Source organism: Oncorhynchus gorbuscha, linkage group LG19 (assembly GCF_021184085.1).
Source record: "Oncorhynchus gorbuscha isolate QuinsamMale2020 ecotype Even-year linkage group LG19, OgorEven_v1.0, whole genome shotgun sequence".
NCBI classification, from domain to species: Eukaryota; Metazoa; Chordata; class Actinopteri; order Salmoniformes; family Salmonidae; genus Oncorhynchus; species Oncorhynchus gorbuscha.
The window spans coordinates 51754652-51773885 of record NC_060191.1 but is presented as its reverse complement, the minus strand read 5'-3'; the positions used below and the strand labels follow the sequence as shown (position 1 = coordinate 51773885).

General features: G+C 45.3%; 1 protein-coding gene across 1 annotated transcript in view; it reads left to right on the top strand.

Annotated features, from left to right (window-relative positions):
• The window catches only part of LOC124006294 (pre-rRNA-processing protein TSR1 homolog), a 30439-nt gene extending 17082 nt beyond the window's left edge, over nt 1-13357 (top strand). The window contains 11 exon segments of the mRNA XM_046316223.1: nt 1100-1244; nt 1439-1620; nt 7530-7741; nt 8547-8586; nt 8588-8707; nt 8794-8904; nt 11989-12121; nt 12284-12400; nt 12548-12688; nt 12867-12941; nt 13059-13357. Coding sequence (XP_046172179.1) covers nt 1100-1244; nt 1439-1620; nt 7530-7741; nt 8547-8586; nt 8588-8707; nt 8794-8904; nt 11989-12121; nt 12284-12400; nt 12548-12688; nt 12867-12941; nt 13059-13237 — 1455 coding nt within the window. The 3' untranslated portion in view covers nt 13238-13357.
• Nucleotides 13358-19234: the final 5877 nt, after the last annotated feature.

Sequence of the window (19234 nt, the reverse complement as noted above, 5' to 3'; positions counted from 1 at the left end):
GAACCAGGCTCTGATGGGTGGCCAGTTCTCTTCTGGCTGTACTGGGTAGAGAGGAACCAGGCTCTGAGGTGTGGCCTGTCCTCTTCTGGCTGTACTGGGTAGAGAAGAACCAGGCTCTGATGGGTGGCCAGTCCTCTTCTGGCTGTGCCTGATGGAGATTATAATAGTACATGGCTATTAAGGTTAGATTGTTCTTCAAGATGTTCAAACGTTCATAGATGACCAGCAGGGTCAAATAATAATCACGGTGGTTATAGATGGTGCAACAGGTCAGTACCTCAGAAGTAAATGTCAGTTGACTTTTCATAGCCAAGCATTCAGAGGTCGAGGCTGCAGGTGTGGTAGAAAGAGAGTGGTAAAACAGCAGATCCTGGACAACGTAGCACATCCGGTGAACAGGTCAGGGTTCCAAAGGCAGAAGAGTTTAAACTGGAGCAGCAGCACCTGGGGGACAGGGACAGCCAGGAGTCATCAGGGCAGGTAGGCCTGAGGCATTGTCCTAGGGCTCCGGTCCTCCAGGACGGGGGAGAGAGTTATAGGGAGCACACTTAAATCCACACGGTATACCAGATATAACAGACTGGCTCTAGCCCCCCGGCACATAGACTATTACTGCATAGATAATGGAGGCTGAGGCGTGGATTCTTTGCACACTGTGGCCCTGTCCGTAGGTATGTACAGCAGTACCAAATTGGAGAGAGGTAGGAGCAAGCCCATGTAATGCTTTGTTCGCAGTAAACCCTTGAAATCAGCCCTAGCCTTAACAGGAAGCCAGTGTAGAGAGGCTATAGTACTGGAGTAATATGATCAAATGTTTTGGTTCTAGTCAAGATTGTAGCAGCCGTGTTTAGCACTAACTGAAGTTTATTTGGTTCTTTGTCCAGGTAGATGGAGAGTAGAGCATTGTGGTGGTCTAATCTACAAGTGGCAAAAACATGGATGATCTTTTCTACGTCATTATTGGAAGATGGTCACTAGCTGATATCATTACATTGAAAATGGACAGTGATTTAATGAATCATTTACAAACTATAGTTGAGACATTAATCAGCGCTGCTTCTGCTCGTTGACAGTAGGTGCTAACTGCTCTGTGTTTCAGGATGGTGGTGTTGAGGTGGCGTCAGTGCGGCTGCTGATGAAGGCAGACCCAGCTCGCAGGGAGAGTCTGCAGGCCGAGGCAGAGGTAGACCCCATGGATGGAGAGCAGACCTGGCCCACTGATACTGAACTGCTGGAGGCTGAAGGTAAAGGGAGAGAGAGGGCGGAGTTATAGAGGGTCGTTACGTTGAGTTACATGATAGATTTATGGTCGCAGTGCTGTTGTTGGCATCCACTGTATGGGTACTTTGAACCGGTTCATGTCAACACGTTGAGTTTATTATTGTCTCTGGGTTTACAATGTAATAAACCGCTCTAATAAATGTTCTCTTTCCCTCAGAGGCCAGAAAGAGCAAGCGTGTAATGAAGGTGCCCAAAGGGACATCAGACTACCAGGCCACGTGGATTGTGGATGAGGAGGATGAGAATGGCGAGGAGGATGAAGAGAGTACTGATGATGAGGAGGATGAGGATTTGATGATGGAGGAGTCCATAGATGGAGAGGACCTTGACTCTCAGGTGGTGAGTAGTGAGTCCACCCCACATCCTGGGACACTGACACGGCTGCACAGAAGAAACTTCTGTATGTTTTTCTGGCCGGTGTAGCATTAGTTTCACGTTGTCACTTGCACAAGTACATTGAGATGCTTTTTTTGCAAGTTCTAAACCCAGAAATGCAGTAATCCACAAATGTAATACTAAAAATAACACGGTAGAACAAATACACATGAGAAATAGAAATAAGAACACAAGAAAGAAAGAAGCTATATACAAGGTCAGTTCCAATACCATATTCAGAATGTGCAGGGATACTGGGGTGATAGAGGAAGATATGTACAGGGGTAAGATGACTAGGCGTCAGGATGTTTGTGTGTGTGTCGAGTCTGTATGAATGTGTGCATGTTGTGTAGAGTCTTGTGAGTGTTCATAGAAACGGTGCAAAAATAAATACAAGGTTCAACTCAGTCCGTGTAACCTTTAATACAAGAGAAAGAGCGACAACTGTTGTGCTGACAGCCTGTCCCAAGGCATTGGGTGCACTGCTAAAGTGTTTGATTACCCTCTGCCTGTTGCCGTGGCGATAGTGAAACCATTAAGGGAGACGTGTAAGGGAGACGTGTAAGGGAGACGTGTAAGGGAGACGTGTAAGGGAGACGTGTAAGGGAGACGTGTAAGGGAGACGTGTAAGGGAGACGTGTAAGGGAGACGTGTAAGGGAGACGTGTAAGGGAGACGTGTAAGGGAGACGTGTAAGGGAGACGTGTAAGGGAGACGTGTAAGGGAGACGTGTAAGGGAGACGAGGGTGATCCGTTGGTAGTCTGAGTTGATTGTTGAGACGTCTGAACTGATGTGGGGTGATGCGGAAGACGTCAGGGGGAAGCAGCTCGGACAGGACAGTGATTGGTGGCTGGGGGGGGGAGTGTTGAACAGTTGGGTTGGGGGTGGAACAGTGTATACGTGACCCGTGGTTAGTGCACAGTGTGGCGCACCACCACTGTTTGTTTTCACAATGTCTGCCTCTGGGCTGTAGTGCCAGGCTGCTCACCGTGGCAACAATAGTGTTTTGGAGCAGGGGTCCCGAGAGAAGCCTCCTGACTTCCTTCTTATCGGACACAACTTCCTGTCTGGACCAGGAGATGGGGACGGCCATTTATTTATAACAGCGCTGCTTGAAAGAAGGGGGTAAATTCTGCTATGGTCAAACGTTCCGCTAAATCTATTTTCTTGAATATTTATTAGCATGTGTTTGATGTCGGGGTTAGACGGGATATACCATCCTAGATGTTAACAATGGAGGAAATGGTGCTGGGGTTGATCAGGATTATTATTGCAGCTGGGATTGTTCTGAAGGTTGTGAATCAGCCCCATGCAGAGTGGACCCCCCTCTCATGTATCTCTTGCTTACTGTAATGCCACTTCCAGTAGAGCCACTTGTACACTTTTTCTAACTTCATTACTGGATATGAGGCTGATAAATACTTGGCCTCGTTGTTCACATTACATATGATGTAGAGGTATATAGCTCTGCAGTAGAAACTTGTGATGGTCCTCCCAATACTGCTTTCCCTATTCCCGAACATCCCACTATAGGATAGGTTTTTAAAAAACACCTCTGGAAGTCAAGATGGAAGGAGGATTGTCTCTCCCAAATATAATATTTGACTATTGGGCTGCTAACCTCCGTGCTGTTACGTTTTGGCTGGGTGACACACCTCCGTCATCTAGCCAAAACGTAACAGCACGTGAGGAGTGTCACCCCTTCTCTATTGGCGCTGTGATTTTGTCACCTATCAATTTGAAGATGTCACTTTATAGTAACAGTCCTATTATACACAGCACATTCCGAATCTGGAAACAAATGAAGGGCCATTTTGACCTCAGACCCATCTCATTCATGCTCCCTGTTGCCAGGAATCCCTCCTTTTCCCCCCCGCACCCTAGAGCTAGGGATCAGTACCATAGGGGATCTATTTATAGAAGGGCCTTTGCCTCCTTTGATTTGCTGAGGGAAACCTGTAATCTTTTTCAGATACCTACAGATTAGAGACTGTTGAAATAAAGTTTGTCACATGCGCCAAATACAACGGTTGTAGACCGTACATTGAAATGCTTACTTACAAGCCCTGAACCAACAATGCAGTTAACACTTTTTTAAGTAGAAAATATAGATATAAATTATTAAAGAGCAGCAGTGAAATAACAGTAGCATGGCTATATACAGGGGGTACCAGAACAGAGTCTATGTGTGGAGGCACCGGTTAGTTGAGGTAATAGCTTCTTGACTTGGCACTCCGGTACCGCTTGCCGTGCGGTAGAAGATGGAACATTCTATGACTAGGGTGGCTGGAGTCTCTGACAATTTTTAGGGCCTTCCTCTGATACCGCCTGGTATAGAGGTCCTGGATGGCAGGACGCTTGGCCCCAGTGATGTACTAGGCCGTTCGCACTACCTTCTGTAGCGCCTTGCGGTCGGAGGCCGAGCAGTTTCCATACCAGGCAGTGACGCAACGAGTCAGAATGCTCTCGATGGTGCAGCTGTAGAACCTTTTGAGGATCTGAGGACCCATGCCAAATATTTTCCGTTTCCTGAGGGGGAATAGGCTTTGTGTCCTCTGACTGTCTTGGTGTGTTTGGACCATGTTATTTTGTTGGCAAGAAACTTGAAGCTCTCAACCTGCTCCACTACAGCCCTGTCGATGAGATTCCTCCGATGTCATTGATGAGTACACCACATCAGACACTGGCTTCATCAATAAGTGCATCGATGACGTCGTCCCCACAGTGACCATACGTACATACCCCAACCAGAAGCCATGGATTACAGGCAGCACTACTTATATGCTCGTTTCGATGCAAAAAACACTGAAACATGCATGAAGACTGTGATCATGCTCTCCGCAGCAGATGTGAGTAAGACCTTTTAAAAGGGTCAACATTCACAAGGCTGCAGGGCCAGACAGATTACCAGGACGTATACTGCGAGCATGCACTGACCAACTGGCAAGTGTCTGCACTGACATCTTAAACCTCTCCCTGTCTGTGTCTGTAATACCAAGATGTTTTAAGCAGACCACAATAGTCCCTGTGCCCAAGAACACCAAGGTAACCTGCCTAAATTATCACCTACCCGTAGCACTCACGTCTGTATCCATGAAGTGCTTTGAAAGGCTGGTAATGGCTCACAACACCATTATCCCAGAAACCCTAGACCCTCTCCACTTTGCATACCGCCCCAACACATCCACAGATGCCCACTCCACACTGCCCTTTCCCACCTGGACAAAAGGAACACTTATGTGAGAATGCTATTCATTGACTACAGCTCAGCGTTCAACACCATAGTGCCCTTAAAGCTCAACATTAAGCTAAGGTCCCTGGGACTAAACACCCCCCCCCCCCCCCCCCCCCCTGCAACTGGGCCGGCCCGCCACACTGAGACTCAACATAGGAGCCCCTCAGGGGTGCGTGCTCAGTCTCCTCCTGTACTCCCTGTTCACTCATGACTGCACAGCCAGGCACGACTCCAACACCAAGTTTGCTGCTGTGGTAGGCCTGATCACGACAACGACGAGACAACCTATAGGGAGGAGGTTCAGAGACCTGGCCATGTGGTGCCAGGACAGCAACCTCTCCCTCAACGGGATCAAGACAAAGGAGATGACTGAACTACAGGAAAAAGAAGACTGAGCATGCCTCCATTCTCATTGACAGGGCTGCAGTGGAGCCGGCTGAGAGCTTCAAGTTCCTTGGTGTCCACATCACCAACAAACTAACATGGCTCAAGCACACCAAGACAGTCATGACGAGTGCACAACAAAACCTATTCCCACTCAGGAGACTGAAAATATTTGGCATGGGTCCTCAGATCCTCAAAGGTTCTACAGTTGCACCATCGAGAGCATCCTGACTAGAGGTTGACCGATTAATCGGAATGGCCGGTTAATTAGGGCCGATTTCAAATTTTCATAACAATCGGAAATCTGTATTTTTGGACACCGATTTGCAGATTTAAAAAGGAGAAAAATGTACACCTTTATTTAATCTTTATTTAACTAGGCAAGTCAGTTAACACATTCTAATTTTCAATGACGACCTAGGAACGGTGGTTTAACTGCCTCGTTCAGGGGCAGAAAGACAGGTTTTCACCTTGTCGGCTCGGGGGATCCAATCGTGCAACCTTACAGTTAACTAGTACAACGCAATAAGACCTGCCTCTCTCTCGTTGCACTCCACAAGGAGACTGCCTGTTACGCAAATGCAGTAAGCCAAGTTAAGTTGCTAGCTAGCATTAAACTTATCTTATAAAAAACAATCAATCATAATCACGAGTTAACTACACATAGTTGATGATATTACTAGATATTATCTAGCGTGTCCTGTGTTGCATAAAATCTGACTGAGCAGTGGTAGGCAGAAGCAGGCGCGTAAACATTCATTTAAACAGCACTTTCGTGCGTTTTGCCAGCAGCTCTTCGTTGTGCGTCAAGCATTGCGCTGTTTATGACTTCAAACCTATCAACTCCCGAGATGAGGCTGGTGTAACCGAAGTGAAACATCTGGCTAGTTAGCACGCGCTAATAGCGTTTCAAACTTCACTCGCTCTGAGCCTTGGGGTGGTTGTTTCCCTTGCTCTGCATGGGTAACGCTGCTTCGATGTGGTCGTTGTGTTCCTGGTTCGAGCCCAGGGAGGAGCGAGGAGAGAGACGGAAGCTATACTGTTACACTGGCAATACTAAAGTGCCTATAAGAACATCCAATAGTCAAAGGTATATGAAATACAAATGGTAGAAGGAAATAGTCCTATAATAACTACAACCTAAAACTTCTTACCTGGGAATATTGAAGACTCATGTTAAAAGGAACCACCAGCTTTCTCATGTTCTGAGCAAGGAACTGAAATGTTAGCTTTCTTACATAGCACATATTGCACTTTTACGTTCTTCTCCAACACTATCTACCTGAGGCTAAATTGATTTTATTGATGTATTATAGTAAGTTAAAATAAGTGTTAATTCAGTATTGTCGATACCGATTTAATCGGCCAATTAAAAAAAACTATATATATATTGTTTGTTTTTTTAATCGGCCGATTTAAATCGGTATAGACTTTTCTGATCCTCTAATAATCGGTATCGGCGTTAAAAATCATAATCGGTCGACCTCTAACTGGTTGCATCACTGCCTGGTATGGCAACTGCTCGGCCTCTAACCTCAAGGTATTACAGAGGGTAGTGCATATGACCCAGTACATCACTGGGGCCAAGCTTCTTGCCATCCAGGAGCTCTATAACCAGGCGGTGTCAGAGGAAGGCCCTAAAAATTGTCAGACTCCAGCCACCCTAGTCAGACTGTTCTCTTTTACCGCACGGCAACCAGTACCGGAACACCAGTCTAGGTCCAAGAGGCTTCTAAACAGCGTCTATCCCAAGCCATTAGACTCCTGAACATCTAATCAAATGGCTACCCAGACTATTTGCATTGCCTCCCTCTTCCCCTCTTTACACCAGTGCTATTCTGTTGTCATCTATGCATAGTCACTTTAATAACTTTACCTACATGTACATACTACCTCAACTAACCGGTGCCCCCTCACAAAATCACAATATTATTTTTGTGTTAGTTGGCTGTACCTGCACTAAAACTCCAGTACCCCCCCCCTTCGTAGCTTGTTCTCCATCTTTTTTTAAAGGAGACAATTTTCCAGCACTTTTATTTCTATGAATGATCAACTCATTTTCTCATTGCTCTCTTGTCCCTCTACAGCAGACATATGGTGGGCGATGTGTTTGGAACATCGAATTGCAATAAAGTCACTCGATCCGCAATACATATCGTATCGGCGCCTTAGTATCGTGATAATATCGTATTGTGAGATGCCTGGCAATTGCCAGCTCAAGTAGAAACTTCCTGTCTTTTACTGTTTTGTTTAGGATGCTGCCTCAGGTGGTGGCTCTGATGAGGAGGAGGAGGAGGAGGAGGAGCTGAATTCCACATCGGACAAGGGTGGAGCAGACCAGCGCTATGATGAGCACATGGACGAGGCGGAGGAAGGGGAGGGGTTAAAACGATACCGGGAGGCTCGGGCCAATGAAATGTTCCCAGATGAAGTGGACACCCCTCTAGACCAATCGGCTAAGAACAGGTAAGGGCATGACTGTCATATCGTCTACTACCAAACACAGTGGTCCCTTACTTCTCTTTCAGTACTGTAGAGGACCCTCTGCTTTCAGTGTGGGCTACAACGCTGTCTAAGCAAAAACATTCAACCGATCCCTGAAAAAAACATCAACCCATGGCTCACACACAGGTAACTGCCAAAAAAGGAAACGCCAACAGAAAGTGTCTCAAAAGGGCGTTCGGCCGCCAGAGCGGCTTCAGTGCACCTTGTCATATCTGTATGGAGGTATGCGACGCCATTCTTCCACAAAATAATTCAGTCATTTGGTGTTTTGTTGATGGTGGAAAACGCTGTCTTAGGCACTGCTCCAGGATCTCCCGGAAGTGATCAATTAGGTTGAGACCTGGTGACCGAGACACCCACACACACTTTAAACCCCCCTATACTCATTTGAGACCCCTCTTTCAAAGTCAGAGATCTCTTATTCTAGCCATGGTAGCCAAAATAATGGGCAGTTTTATACATGACCCATGATGGGATGTTAATTGATTATTTAACTCAGGAACCAGACCTGTGTAGAAGCACCTCCTTTATTTTTGCAGTTACCTGTACATTGAGTTGATATGTTACATTTGGAAGAACAGTCAAGCAGAATGTGGGTAACAGCCAGTGACTTGATCCTGGCTGTTACCCACATTCTGGGGGGGGGGGGGGGGGGGTCTATTATATATGACAATCCCGTTAACGCCCAAACTTTACTTTCCAAGATGATTGGCCCAGCGTAATTACTTAGCTATATTCTGACATTGCTAATTTCCTGTGTGCTCAGGTTCCAGCGTTACAGGGGCCTGAAGAGTTTCCGCTCCTCCCCCCTGGGACCCCTTGGAGAACCTGCCTGCAGACTACTCCCGCATCTTCCAGTTTCAGAGCTTTGAGCGCACACGCCGCCGCGTACTAGCTGAGGCTGCGCAGGAGGAAGAGGGGGCCATGGTAAGGGTCTGCCATGTGTGTGTGTGACATCCTGTTTCAACCCTGTCCCCTCTCGGTGCCCCCAATCTATTTACTCTGCTCTCTAGGTGGGCTGGTATGTGACCCTCCATGTAGTGGATGTTCCCCCCACGGTGATGGAGAGTGTCCAGGCAGGCAGGCCTCTGGTGCTGGTCTCCCTACTTCCACATGAACAGAAGGTATACAGTTTTGGGATACTCCTGAATTATTGTGTACTTAGTGTCTTAAGTAATAATAATAATAATAATAATATATGCCATTTAGCAGACGCTTTTATCCAAAGCGACTTACAGTTATGTGTGCATACATTCTACGTATGGGTGGTCCCGGGGATCGAACCCACTACCCTGGCGTTACAAGCGCCATGCTCTACCAACTGAGCTACACAGGACCACCGTTAAGTCTAAAAGTTAAGAATTGTAACCCATTTCTGCTGTTAAATATGTTGATAAAGTGTAGACAAACTACATAGGGGGGAAAAATGTATACATTTATATACACATACACACAGTTGAGGTCGAAAGTTTACATACGCTTAGGTTGGAGTCATTAACTCGTTTTTCAACCACTCCACACATTTCTTATTAACAAACTATAGTTTTGGCAAGTCGGTTAGAACATCTACTTTGTGGATGACACAAGTCATTTTTCCAACAATTGTTTACAGGCAGATTATTTCACTATATCACAATTCCAGTGGGTCAGAAGATTACATACACTAAGTTGACTGTGCCTTTTAAACAGCTTAGAAAAGTCCATAAAATGATGTCATGGCTTTAGAAACTTCTGTTAGGCTAATTGACATCATTTGAGTCATTTGGAGGTGTACCTGTGGATGTATTTCAAGGTCTACCTTCAAACTCGTGCGTCTTTGCTTGACATCATGGGAAAATCAAAAGAAATCAATTGTAGACCTTCACAAGTCTGGTTCATCCTTGGGAGAAATTTCCTAACACCTGAAGGTACCACGTTCATCTGTACAAACAATAGTACGCAAGTATAAACGCCATATCGCTCAGGAAGGAGACGTGTTCTGTCTCCTAGAGATGAGCGTACTTTAGTGCAAAAAGTACAAATCAATCCCAGAACCACAGCAAAGGACCTTGTGAAGATGCTGGAGAAAACAGATTCAGAAGTATCGTTATCCACAGTAAAATGAGTCCTATATCAACATAACCTGAAAGGCCGCTCAGCAAGGAAGACGCCACTGCTCCAAAACCGCCATAAAAAAGCCAGGCTACGGTTTGCAACTGCACATGGGGACAAAGATCACACTTTTTGGAGAAATGTCCTCTGGTCTGATGAAACAAAAACAGAACTGTTTGGCCATAATGACCATTGTTTTGTTTGGAGGAAAAGGGGGAGGCTTACAAGTCGAAGAACACCATCCCAACCGTGAAGCACGGGGGTGGCAGCATCATGTTGTGGGGGTGCTTTGCTGCAGGAGGGATTGGTGCATTTCACAAAATAGATGGCATCATGAGGGAGGAATATGATATGGATATATTGAAGCAACATCAAGACATCATTCAGGCAGGTAAGCTTGGTCGCAAATGGGTCTATCAAATGGACAATGACCCCAAGCATACTTCCAAAGTTGTGGCAAAATGGCTTAAGGACAACAAAGTCAAGGTATTGGAGTGGCCATCACAAAGCCCTGACCTCATCCTATAGAACAGTTGTGGGCAGAACTGAAAAAGCGTGCACGAGCAAGGAGGCCTACAAACCTGACTCAGTTACACCAGCTCTGTCAGGAGGAATGGGCCAAAATTCACTCAACTTATTGTGGGTAGCTGGTGGAAGGCTATCTGTAACATTTGACCCAAGTTAAACAATGCAATGCTACCAAATACTAATTGAGTGAACGTCTGACCCACTTGAAAGAAATAAAAATTGAAATAAAAAATATAAAAAAATTCTCTATTATTCTGACATTTCACATTCATAAAATAATGTGATGATCCTAACTGACCTAGTAGAACTGGCAGCAATGGGTGTAGCTGAAATAGCCGGATCCACTCATTTGAAGGGGTGTCCACATACGTTTGGATGTAGTATGTCTATATTCAGTGCCTTCGTAACAGATTCAGACCCTTTGACTTTTTCCACATTTTATGTTATAGCCTTATTCTAAAATTGATTCAATATTTTATTATGTTTGCTAATTTATAAAAAATAAAAACTGATTACATTTACATAAGTATTCAGACCCTTTACTCTGTACTTTGTTGAAGCACCTTTGGCAGCAATTACAGCATCGAGTCCTTTTGGGTATGACACTACAAGCTTGGCACACCTGTATTTGGGGAGTTTCTCCCATTCTTCTCTGCAGATCCTCTCAAGCTCAGTCAGGTTGGAAAGGGAGCGTCGCTGCACAGCTATTTTCCGTCTCCAGAGATGTTAGATCGGGTTAAAGTCCAGTCTCGGGCTGAGCAACTCAAGGACTCATACATTGTCTTGGCTGTGTGCTTAGGATTGTTGTCCTGTTGGAAGGTGAACCTTCACCCCAGTCTGAGGTCCTGAGCGCTCTGGTGCAGGTTTATCAAGGATCTGTCTGTACTTTGCCTCAATCCTGACTAGTCTCCCAGTCCCTGCTGCTGAAAAACATCCCCACAGCATGATGTTGCAATCACATACTTCATCGTAGGGATGGTGCCAGGTTTCCTCCAGATGTGTCGCTTGGCAATTCAGGTCAGAGATTTCAATCTTGGTTTCGTCAGACCAGAGAATCTTGCCACTCAGAAATGTTTTGGTACCCTTGCCCAGATCACAATCCTGTCTCAGAGCTCTAGGGACAATTCCTTTGACCTCGTAGCTTGGTTTTGGCTCTTACATGCACTGTCAACTGTGGGACCTTTAGCTAGACGGGTGTACCTTTCCAAATCATGTCCAATCAATTGAATTGTAGAAACATCAAGGATGATCAATGGACACAAGATACACCTGAGCTCAATTTAGAGTCTCATAGCAAAGGGTCTGAAAATATATGTAAATATATATTATTTTTTATACATTTGCAAAAAAAAATCTAACTTTTCCCTGTCATTATGGGGTATTGTGTGCCGAATACTGAAAGTATGATATTTAAGCCATTTTAGAATAAGGCTAACGTAACAAAATGTGGAAAACGTATAGGGCTCTGAATACTTCCCGCATGTATAAATCAATTGTAACAACTCTAGCTAATGGTTTTAACACTATAGTTCATTAGAAATTATTCTTCCAGCTTCTTACCATTTGGTTATCTTCCATCCTCTGATCAGATGTCCGTGATGCACATGCTGGTGAGGAGACACCCCAGCAACACAGACCCTATCAAGTCTAAAGAGGAGCTGGTGTTCCACTGTGGATTCAGGAGGTTCAGGGCCTGCCCCATCTTCTCCCAGCACACGTCAGGTAGGGGACCTGGAAACAGTACAACTTTAACAAAATTGAAGAAAATGTATGGCAAATATGCTGACATTCTGTGGGGACTGGAGTATTGTTTTGGCTTGTTATACAACCATTTTATTTGTCTGCTCGGTGTTGTATCTAACCTGTGATTGGCTCTCTCTCCAGCCGACAAGCACAAGCTGGAGCGTTTCCTTCGTGCTGACGCCCCCACGGTGGTTTCTGTGTACGCCCCCATCACATTCCCCACCGCTGGGGTACTGCTCTTCAAACAGAGGGAGGATGGTAAGGGCCTGGATAGTGATGTTTGGCTGACTTAGTATTTCTCTACCTGTTTAAGGATGGGGGAAGGACAGAGGAACACACTGTCTCTACCTGTATCTCTCCTGTTCTGTCTGTATTTGAGCCAGTATCTCTTGTTCTCTCCCTCAGGCATGCAGGACCTGGTGGGTACAGGAAGTCTGCTGAGCTGTGACCCCCAGCGTGTGGTGCTGAAGAGGATCGTGTTGAGTGGCCACCCCTTCAAGATCAACCGCCGGTCCGCTGTCTGCAGATACATGTTCTTCAACAGGGGTGAGGGGACATAACTTCTGTCTGACTAGGGCCCACAGGGTGCACTATATAGAGAATAGGTGCCTTTTGGCCCACAACTACTGTCGTAATGTGGAAAGGAAATAGCTCTGACTTACCTGTGGTTTTCATGATTTATTTTAATGTTAACTGACCTCTGTGCTTTTTTTCTCTCTGATAGACGACATCCTGTGGTTTAAGCCTGTTGAGCTGAGAACCAAGTGGGGCCGGAGAGGACACATCAAGGAGGCCCTAGGTACAGAGAGAACCTAAACCTTGTCAATACTGTTTAGTGACATGAAACAATGTGTTGCCTTCATTGGACAATTGTGTGACTACCTGACCTTAACCTGTGTGTGGGTATGCTTTTCAGGTACTCATGGACACATGAAGTGTGTATTTGACAGCCAAATGCGGTCTCAGGATACTGTCATGATGAACCTGTATAAGAGGGTCTATCCTCGCTGGACATATGACCCCTATGTGCCTTTGCCCCTGCCCTGGGTCAAGGGGGAAGGGACTCAGGTGCCGGATGATTTTGACATGGAGTAGGTGGTGGTCTGTTGCAAGCGGTGTGTTGGAGTCTGTAGAGAGTTGCATGGACTGTGGTGATTACATTTTCACTCCAATAGATGGATTGTAATGTGTATTAAATAAAAACCAATGAGACAATCACTTGTTTCTTTATTTCTTTGGAAAATGTCCTTGTGGTCCAGTTAGTTTGTTTCCTGGCCATTAGATGGCAGCAGTGTATAAGAGGAAACAGGCTCTTTGTTGAACTGAACTCACTGATTATATGAGAGCCATGCACTGTTATGGCCCTGTACTCAAACACTAACTTGATCAAACATGAAGACAATGTTGAGGCATAATCAGAGAGAGCATGTTCAGATCAATAATACTGTTGTACAGATTCCATTCTCAATTTCAACATGTTTGGCACAAATGACACAAATGTAAAATCTGAACAACAATGATCACAACTTTGGATGAACAAGCTTGCCTTTCCCATTTTGGTCCATTGCTCACTCTGTTCTAGGAAGTCTTCTCCAGCTCTTTCCACTACCATTCCTTTAGGTCTTTGCATTTTATTCTGATATTGTATTTATTATTTTTGCAGATAGTGTGCATGACTACTTCAAAGAAAAATGTCCACAATTTGTGCCTCTTAAATTCCTTTTTGGTGCACAGCTTATCCTCCACACTAGTTATAGTCTCAGACCTCTACATAGTGTGCCCCCCTTCCACTCCCTGGTGGTCTCTCCCTGAGCTGAACACCCTTCTTCCCCACCAGTCAGTCTCAAGCAGAGAACGCGAGAACCCATGTTCTCGCTCTGGATCTACGACGCGCAACAGTTTTACATTCCTCCCTATCCCATGCTTTGTGCTCCACGGAGAAACTGATTTATGAATTGTAATATTTATCATAAAACTATGCTCTTGCATGCTCACAGCTCCATTATTCATCTGGGGTCTCTGTTGGGACTGCACCAAAGAGGCATGCCAATATGTCTGGGAAACTAGAAGGTGAAGACTTGGGGTTGGAGAGGTGGAACATGATCCAAGAAATGGAGGGGATCAAAAGTTCAACATTTTTCATACTGCGAATTTGATTACAGTGTGGAAAAAGTTGAAAAATAAAGCGAAAACAATCGCACAAGAGTAATGCCTACTGCATTGGGGTGCACGCCGGGAGCACTGGACAGTTTTGCTGAAACACCATTTATCTGCTTCATTTGTTTTTACTCGTATGGGTGAAGGCAAGGGCACTGAATGGTGCTGTGTTGAACACATCTTGTTTAAAGCTGAAGACTGGTGTGGTGTGGTGTGCCTGTTCTAGCTAGCTGTTCATGATTGTGGGGGGACTCATCTTCAAAAAATATTTTTGCAGCAATCTCCTTGCGAAGGATTTTGCTGAAAAATGGAACTCTGCCGGGCAATATCCCCACACGCCATGGAGAATGTTTTTACAGTAACATGTGGGACTGTCTATAGACCGTATACACTATTTCCCTCCAACACTATCAATTTTAAACCGATTTATCTTTAACTAGGCTAGTCAGTTAAGAACAAATACTTATTTACAATTGAAGCCTACCGGGGAACAGTGGGTTAACTGCCTTGTTCAGGGGCAGAATGACACATTTTTACCTTGTCAGCTCGGATTCAATCCAGCAACCTTTCAGTTACTGGCCCAACGCTCTAACCACTAGGCTACCTGCCGCCCCAAATGCAGTTGTTTAGGGACCAACGAAGTGTTCAAACTGAATAAAACCAGAGCTGGAGAGAATGTAAATGAGATCTATGGAGTTGGGAAATGAGAATAAGAGCTGTAGAGGAAGAAATGCTGGAGTGTGAGAGAGACGTTGAGTTAGGCAGTGTGGGCGAGGGAGAAGGAAAGAGTGGCTGGCGTTTATGGATAGCAGATGTGGGGTTTTGGCAAGGGCCGAGCACGCCTGAGTCCCGCACCGGCTGGGTGGCACCGGGGTGAGAGGGAGGTCACTGCACCACACAGCCCATAAAACACAGAGAAGGAAGACTGCCTGGGTCTCACACACCAGCCTGGGACTCCAAGGCTGTGATGGTGAGCAAATCACACTCGAACACTATGTATTCTTAGGTTGAGAAAAAAAAACATTTAGACCAGGGGTTTTAAAACTGGCCTGAGATACTGCAGGGAGTCTGCCATTGTTTGTTTTGGTGAAAAATATTTGGGGGGTGGATTTTTTTAATGTGAACAATTATTATTTAATGAATATCACTAGCTGCAACAGAATACATACCATTCTGGATACCATTAGGTCTCTGTGTCCAATATGAAGGAAGTTAAGAAGTAGTTTCATGAGCCAATGCTAACTAGCGGTAACACAATGTCAAAGTCTCCAGGAAAAGTTAGCATGCTAGCTGTTCAAGTTCATCCGACTCGGGTAGTAGATAAAGGGCTTCCTTGACAAAATCTCGAACTATCCCTTTAGTATGGAGGAAATTACAGCCATTTGAACTAAGTACAGGGCTTTTCTGGATAGACAATTCTTAGGCTGTTGAAGTGGTAATTTATGTGTCAACTTAAAGGACCCAAACCCAAAAATATGTTTTTTTGTTTTACTAATACCATCTTTGAGAACTAACAATCGAAATAAAAGCTTGACAGTCAGGGAGATAAAAAAAAGGCATTCAGTGCACATGCCCATTGATTGTGTTATGTTTGAGCAGATGAACAGCCTTAGCCATGGCAAAATGCAGAGAGTTTGCAGGAAATTAGCTTTAGAACTGCTGAATTCTCTCTCGGCTCCATGCCAAACTGTAGAATTGTTTTTCAACAGCAAAATGTTCTCTACGCTGCCAAGATACCTTTCCAGTAAATAGAAGGTTAGAGTGAACTCTGGGGAGGTCAAAATAATTTAACTGTCTACCAAATTGAAAGATTTTTTAAAATATTGATTACTTCTACTTGCCATTATCATTCACCTGATAAGACAATTACACTGAACAAAAATATTAAAATGCAACATTGCAATGTGTTGGTCCCGTGTTTGAGCTGAAATAAGAAAATATCCCAGAAATGTTCCTGACGCACAAAGCTTATTTCTTTCAAATGTTGTTCACAAATTTGTTTATGTCCCTGTTTGTGAGCATTTCTCCTTTGCCAAGATATGCCACACCTGTCAGGTGAATGAATGATCAAATAGCTGATTAAACCACATGACCATTACACAGATGCACCTTGGGCTGGGGACAGTAAAGGCCACTGCATGTGTGTCGTACAACACATTGTCACAGATGTCCCAAGTTGAGGAAGCATGCAATTGGCATGCTGACTGCCGGAATGTCCACTAGAGTTGTTGCCAGATAAAATTATATTCATTTCTCTACCATAAGCCATCTTTTTAGAGAATTTGGCAGTATGTCCAACCGACCTCACAACCTCAGACCACGTGTAACCACGCCAGAAAATAAACAGGACCTCCACATCTGGCTTCTTCACCTGCGGGATCGTCTGAGACCAGCCACACGGGCAGCTGATTAAACTGTGGGTTTGCACAACCAAAGAATCTCTGCACAAACTGTCAGAAACCATCTCAGGGAAGCTCATCTGCGTGCCTGTCGTCATCACCAGGTTCTTGACCAGACTGCAGTTTGACGTTGTAACCGACTTCAGTGGGCAAATGCTCACCTTCGATGGCCACTGGTGGCACACTGGAGAAGTGTGCTCTATGAATACTGGTTTCAACTGTACCGGGCAGATGGCAGACTGGGTGTATGGGAGTGTTCAGCCACACCATAGCTCTGTAATGAACTCATGGCAGGATCCAGCGATGCTAGGAAGTTGGCCAAACACATGTAGTCTGACCCATTCTTACACGATCCATTTTCTTATTATCAATCCATCCTTAACACTTTGAACATATCAGACCAGGGCTCATATAGGATCACACTGGCAGTGGTGGTTCTAGCTTGTATGGCTCCCTGGGCGAACCCCCCCCCCCCTTCAGTGAGCCCCCGCCAAATAAAATAAAGAATTTAAAAAAACCTTCTGCACTAATTTTTATTCAGACATTTGTAACAACACAAATAATCATAACATTTAAGACTATATAAAAATATATACAAAAATATCAAAAAGTAACAAAGACAAATAGAAACAAATTTGTGTTGATTTGGCACTTGAGCATCAATACAATACCCTTCCCCCAACACTGTTGACCAAGAGTCAAGACTACATTACCCATCCCCCAACACTGTTGACCAAGAGTCACGACTACATTACCCATCCCACAACACTGTTGACCAAGAGTCAAGACTACATTACCCATCCCCCAACACTGTTGACCAAGAGTCAAGACTAAACCAATTCACCTTGGTGGTGTGTGGACTGGTTTTATATTATTCTTAACAATTTCTCACCAACCAGAAAACAATGCAATAATATGTCTATGAAACTATATATTCACAGTATTATGAATGAATTGTGATTTATTCGGTAGCATTTCGTAGTGTGAATTTAATAATTGCATTAGGACTGTACAAAGTCAGAGGTGCGCTATTTGATAGATTCCACCACTCCACCTACCTCGGGCTTCCAGTGGGGAGGTCAACCTACTCCCCCTCCCCATATCGTACTTCTAAGTGGGAGACCTTCCCAGGCAGTAGCCTACCTAGCTCATAAACTAGAATCATGGCGCCCAATTGACCCACAGTCCCACACGGTGACATGATATCATTGACGTGACTTGCAAATGAGCACTAGAAAACCTATCGCGCAAATGTCACCATTCCAAATATTTTGGTGCAGGCGCCCCGTGCCGCCCTGGGTGGCTGCCCATCTCACCTATACCTAAATCCACCACTGCACACCAGACACACCTACCTCACACTACCACTCTCCCAATTCAGTCTTCTGATCACAAACCCTGTATTTCTCCTGATTGAATATACTCACCCAAACTTCTCTATCACCTCAAGTTGTTTCCTCTATGATATCCCTCGCGCTTGTTCCCCTTTCTCTCCCCCTTAGCCTGGTCCTGACGCCCTGGTTCCTGGCCAAGGCGTGTGTCCCTGGAGGAGCCAGCAAGGAGATGGAGAGAGGGGGCAGCAAGGGGGCGCAGAGACAGGCTCCAAAACCACATCTCTCTCTCTCTCTCCTCTTTCCCTTCACTTTGTAAGGAACTGGCCTGGCACACTCCCCAGCTCTGCCATTAATCAGGGAGTGAGGGGTAGTTCAGTGTGTGTGTGTGTGTGTGTGTGTGTGTACATGCTCACATGTGGCTGAATGTGTGTGTTTATGTGTGTGTGTGTGCTGATAGAGAGCTGGATGGAATGGGGGTGATGGTATGGAGACCAGGACCTCCCAACAAAGCGGAAGAGTTCACCCAGCGAGCGAAAGGGAGGGAGGCTGACAGACAAAAAGCCTGGTGCACAGATAGTGACTGCCAGTGAGAGACATAGAGGATGAGAGATGATCTAGGGAGGTTTTAGGCACACAGAGAGGTAGAAATGACTGAAATTCTTCAGGTGGAAAAGTGACGGGACTGTCTTATCCCCAGAATGACTCTTCTGCCCAAGACCAACATAAAATTTGAAATACCTTTTGCTTACACTTTGAGAATGTTCATGTGTGTGCAGGAGAGTGCAAATCAGGGACAAGACGCAAGTGTGTACGACAGGTAAGTACAGACATCATTATACAGGGACAGTTCCCTGAAGGAATGCAGTTCATACAAACTCCATGAGACCCCCCGCCTTATCTTCTCCCATCCTCCTCCAGTCCATGAGACCCCCCGCCTTATCTTCTCCCCTCCTCCTCCAGTCCATGAGACCCCCCGCCTTATCTTCTCCCCTCCTCCTCCAGTCCATGAGACCCCCCGCCTTATCTTCTCCCCTCCTCCTCCAGTCCATGAGACCCCCCACCTTATCTTCTCCCCTCCTCCTCCAGTCCATGAGACCCCCACCTTATCTTCTCCCCTCCTCCTCCAGTCCATGAGACCCCCGCCTTATCTTCTCCCATCCTCCTCCAGTCCATGAGACCCCCCGCCTTATCTTCTCCCCTCC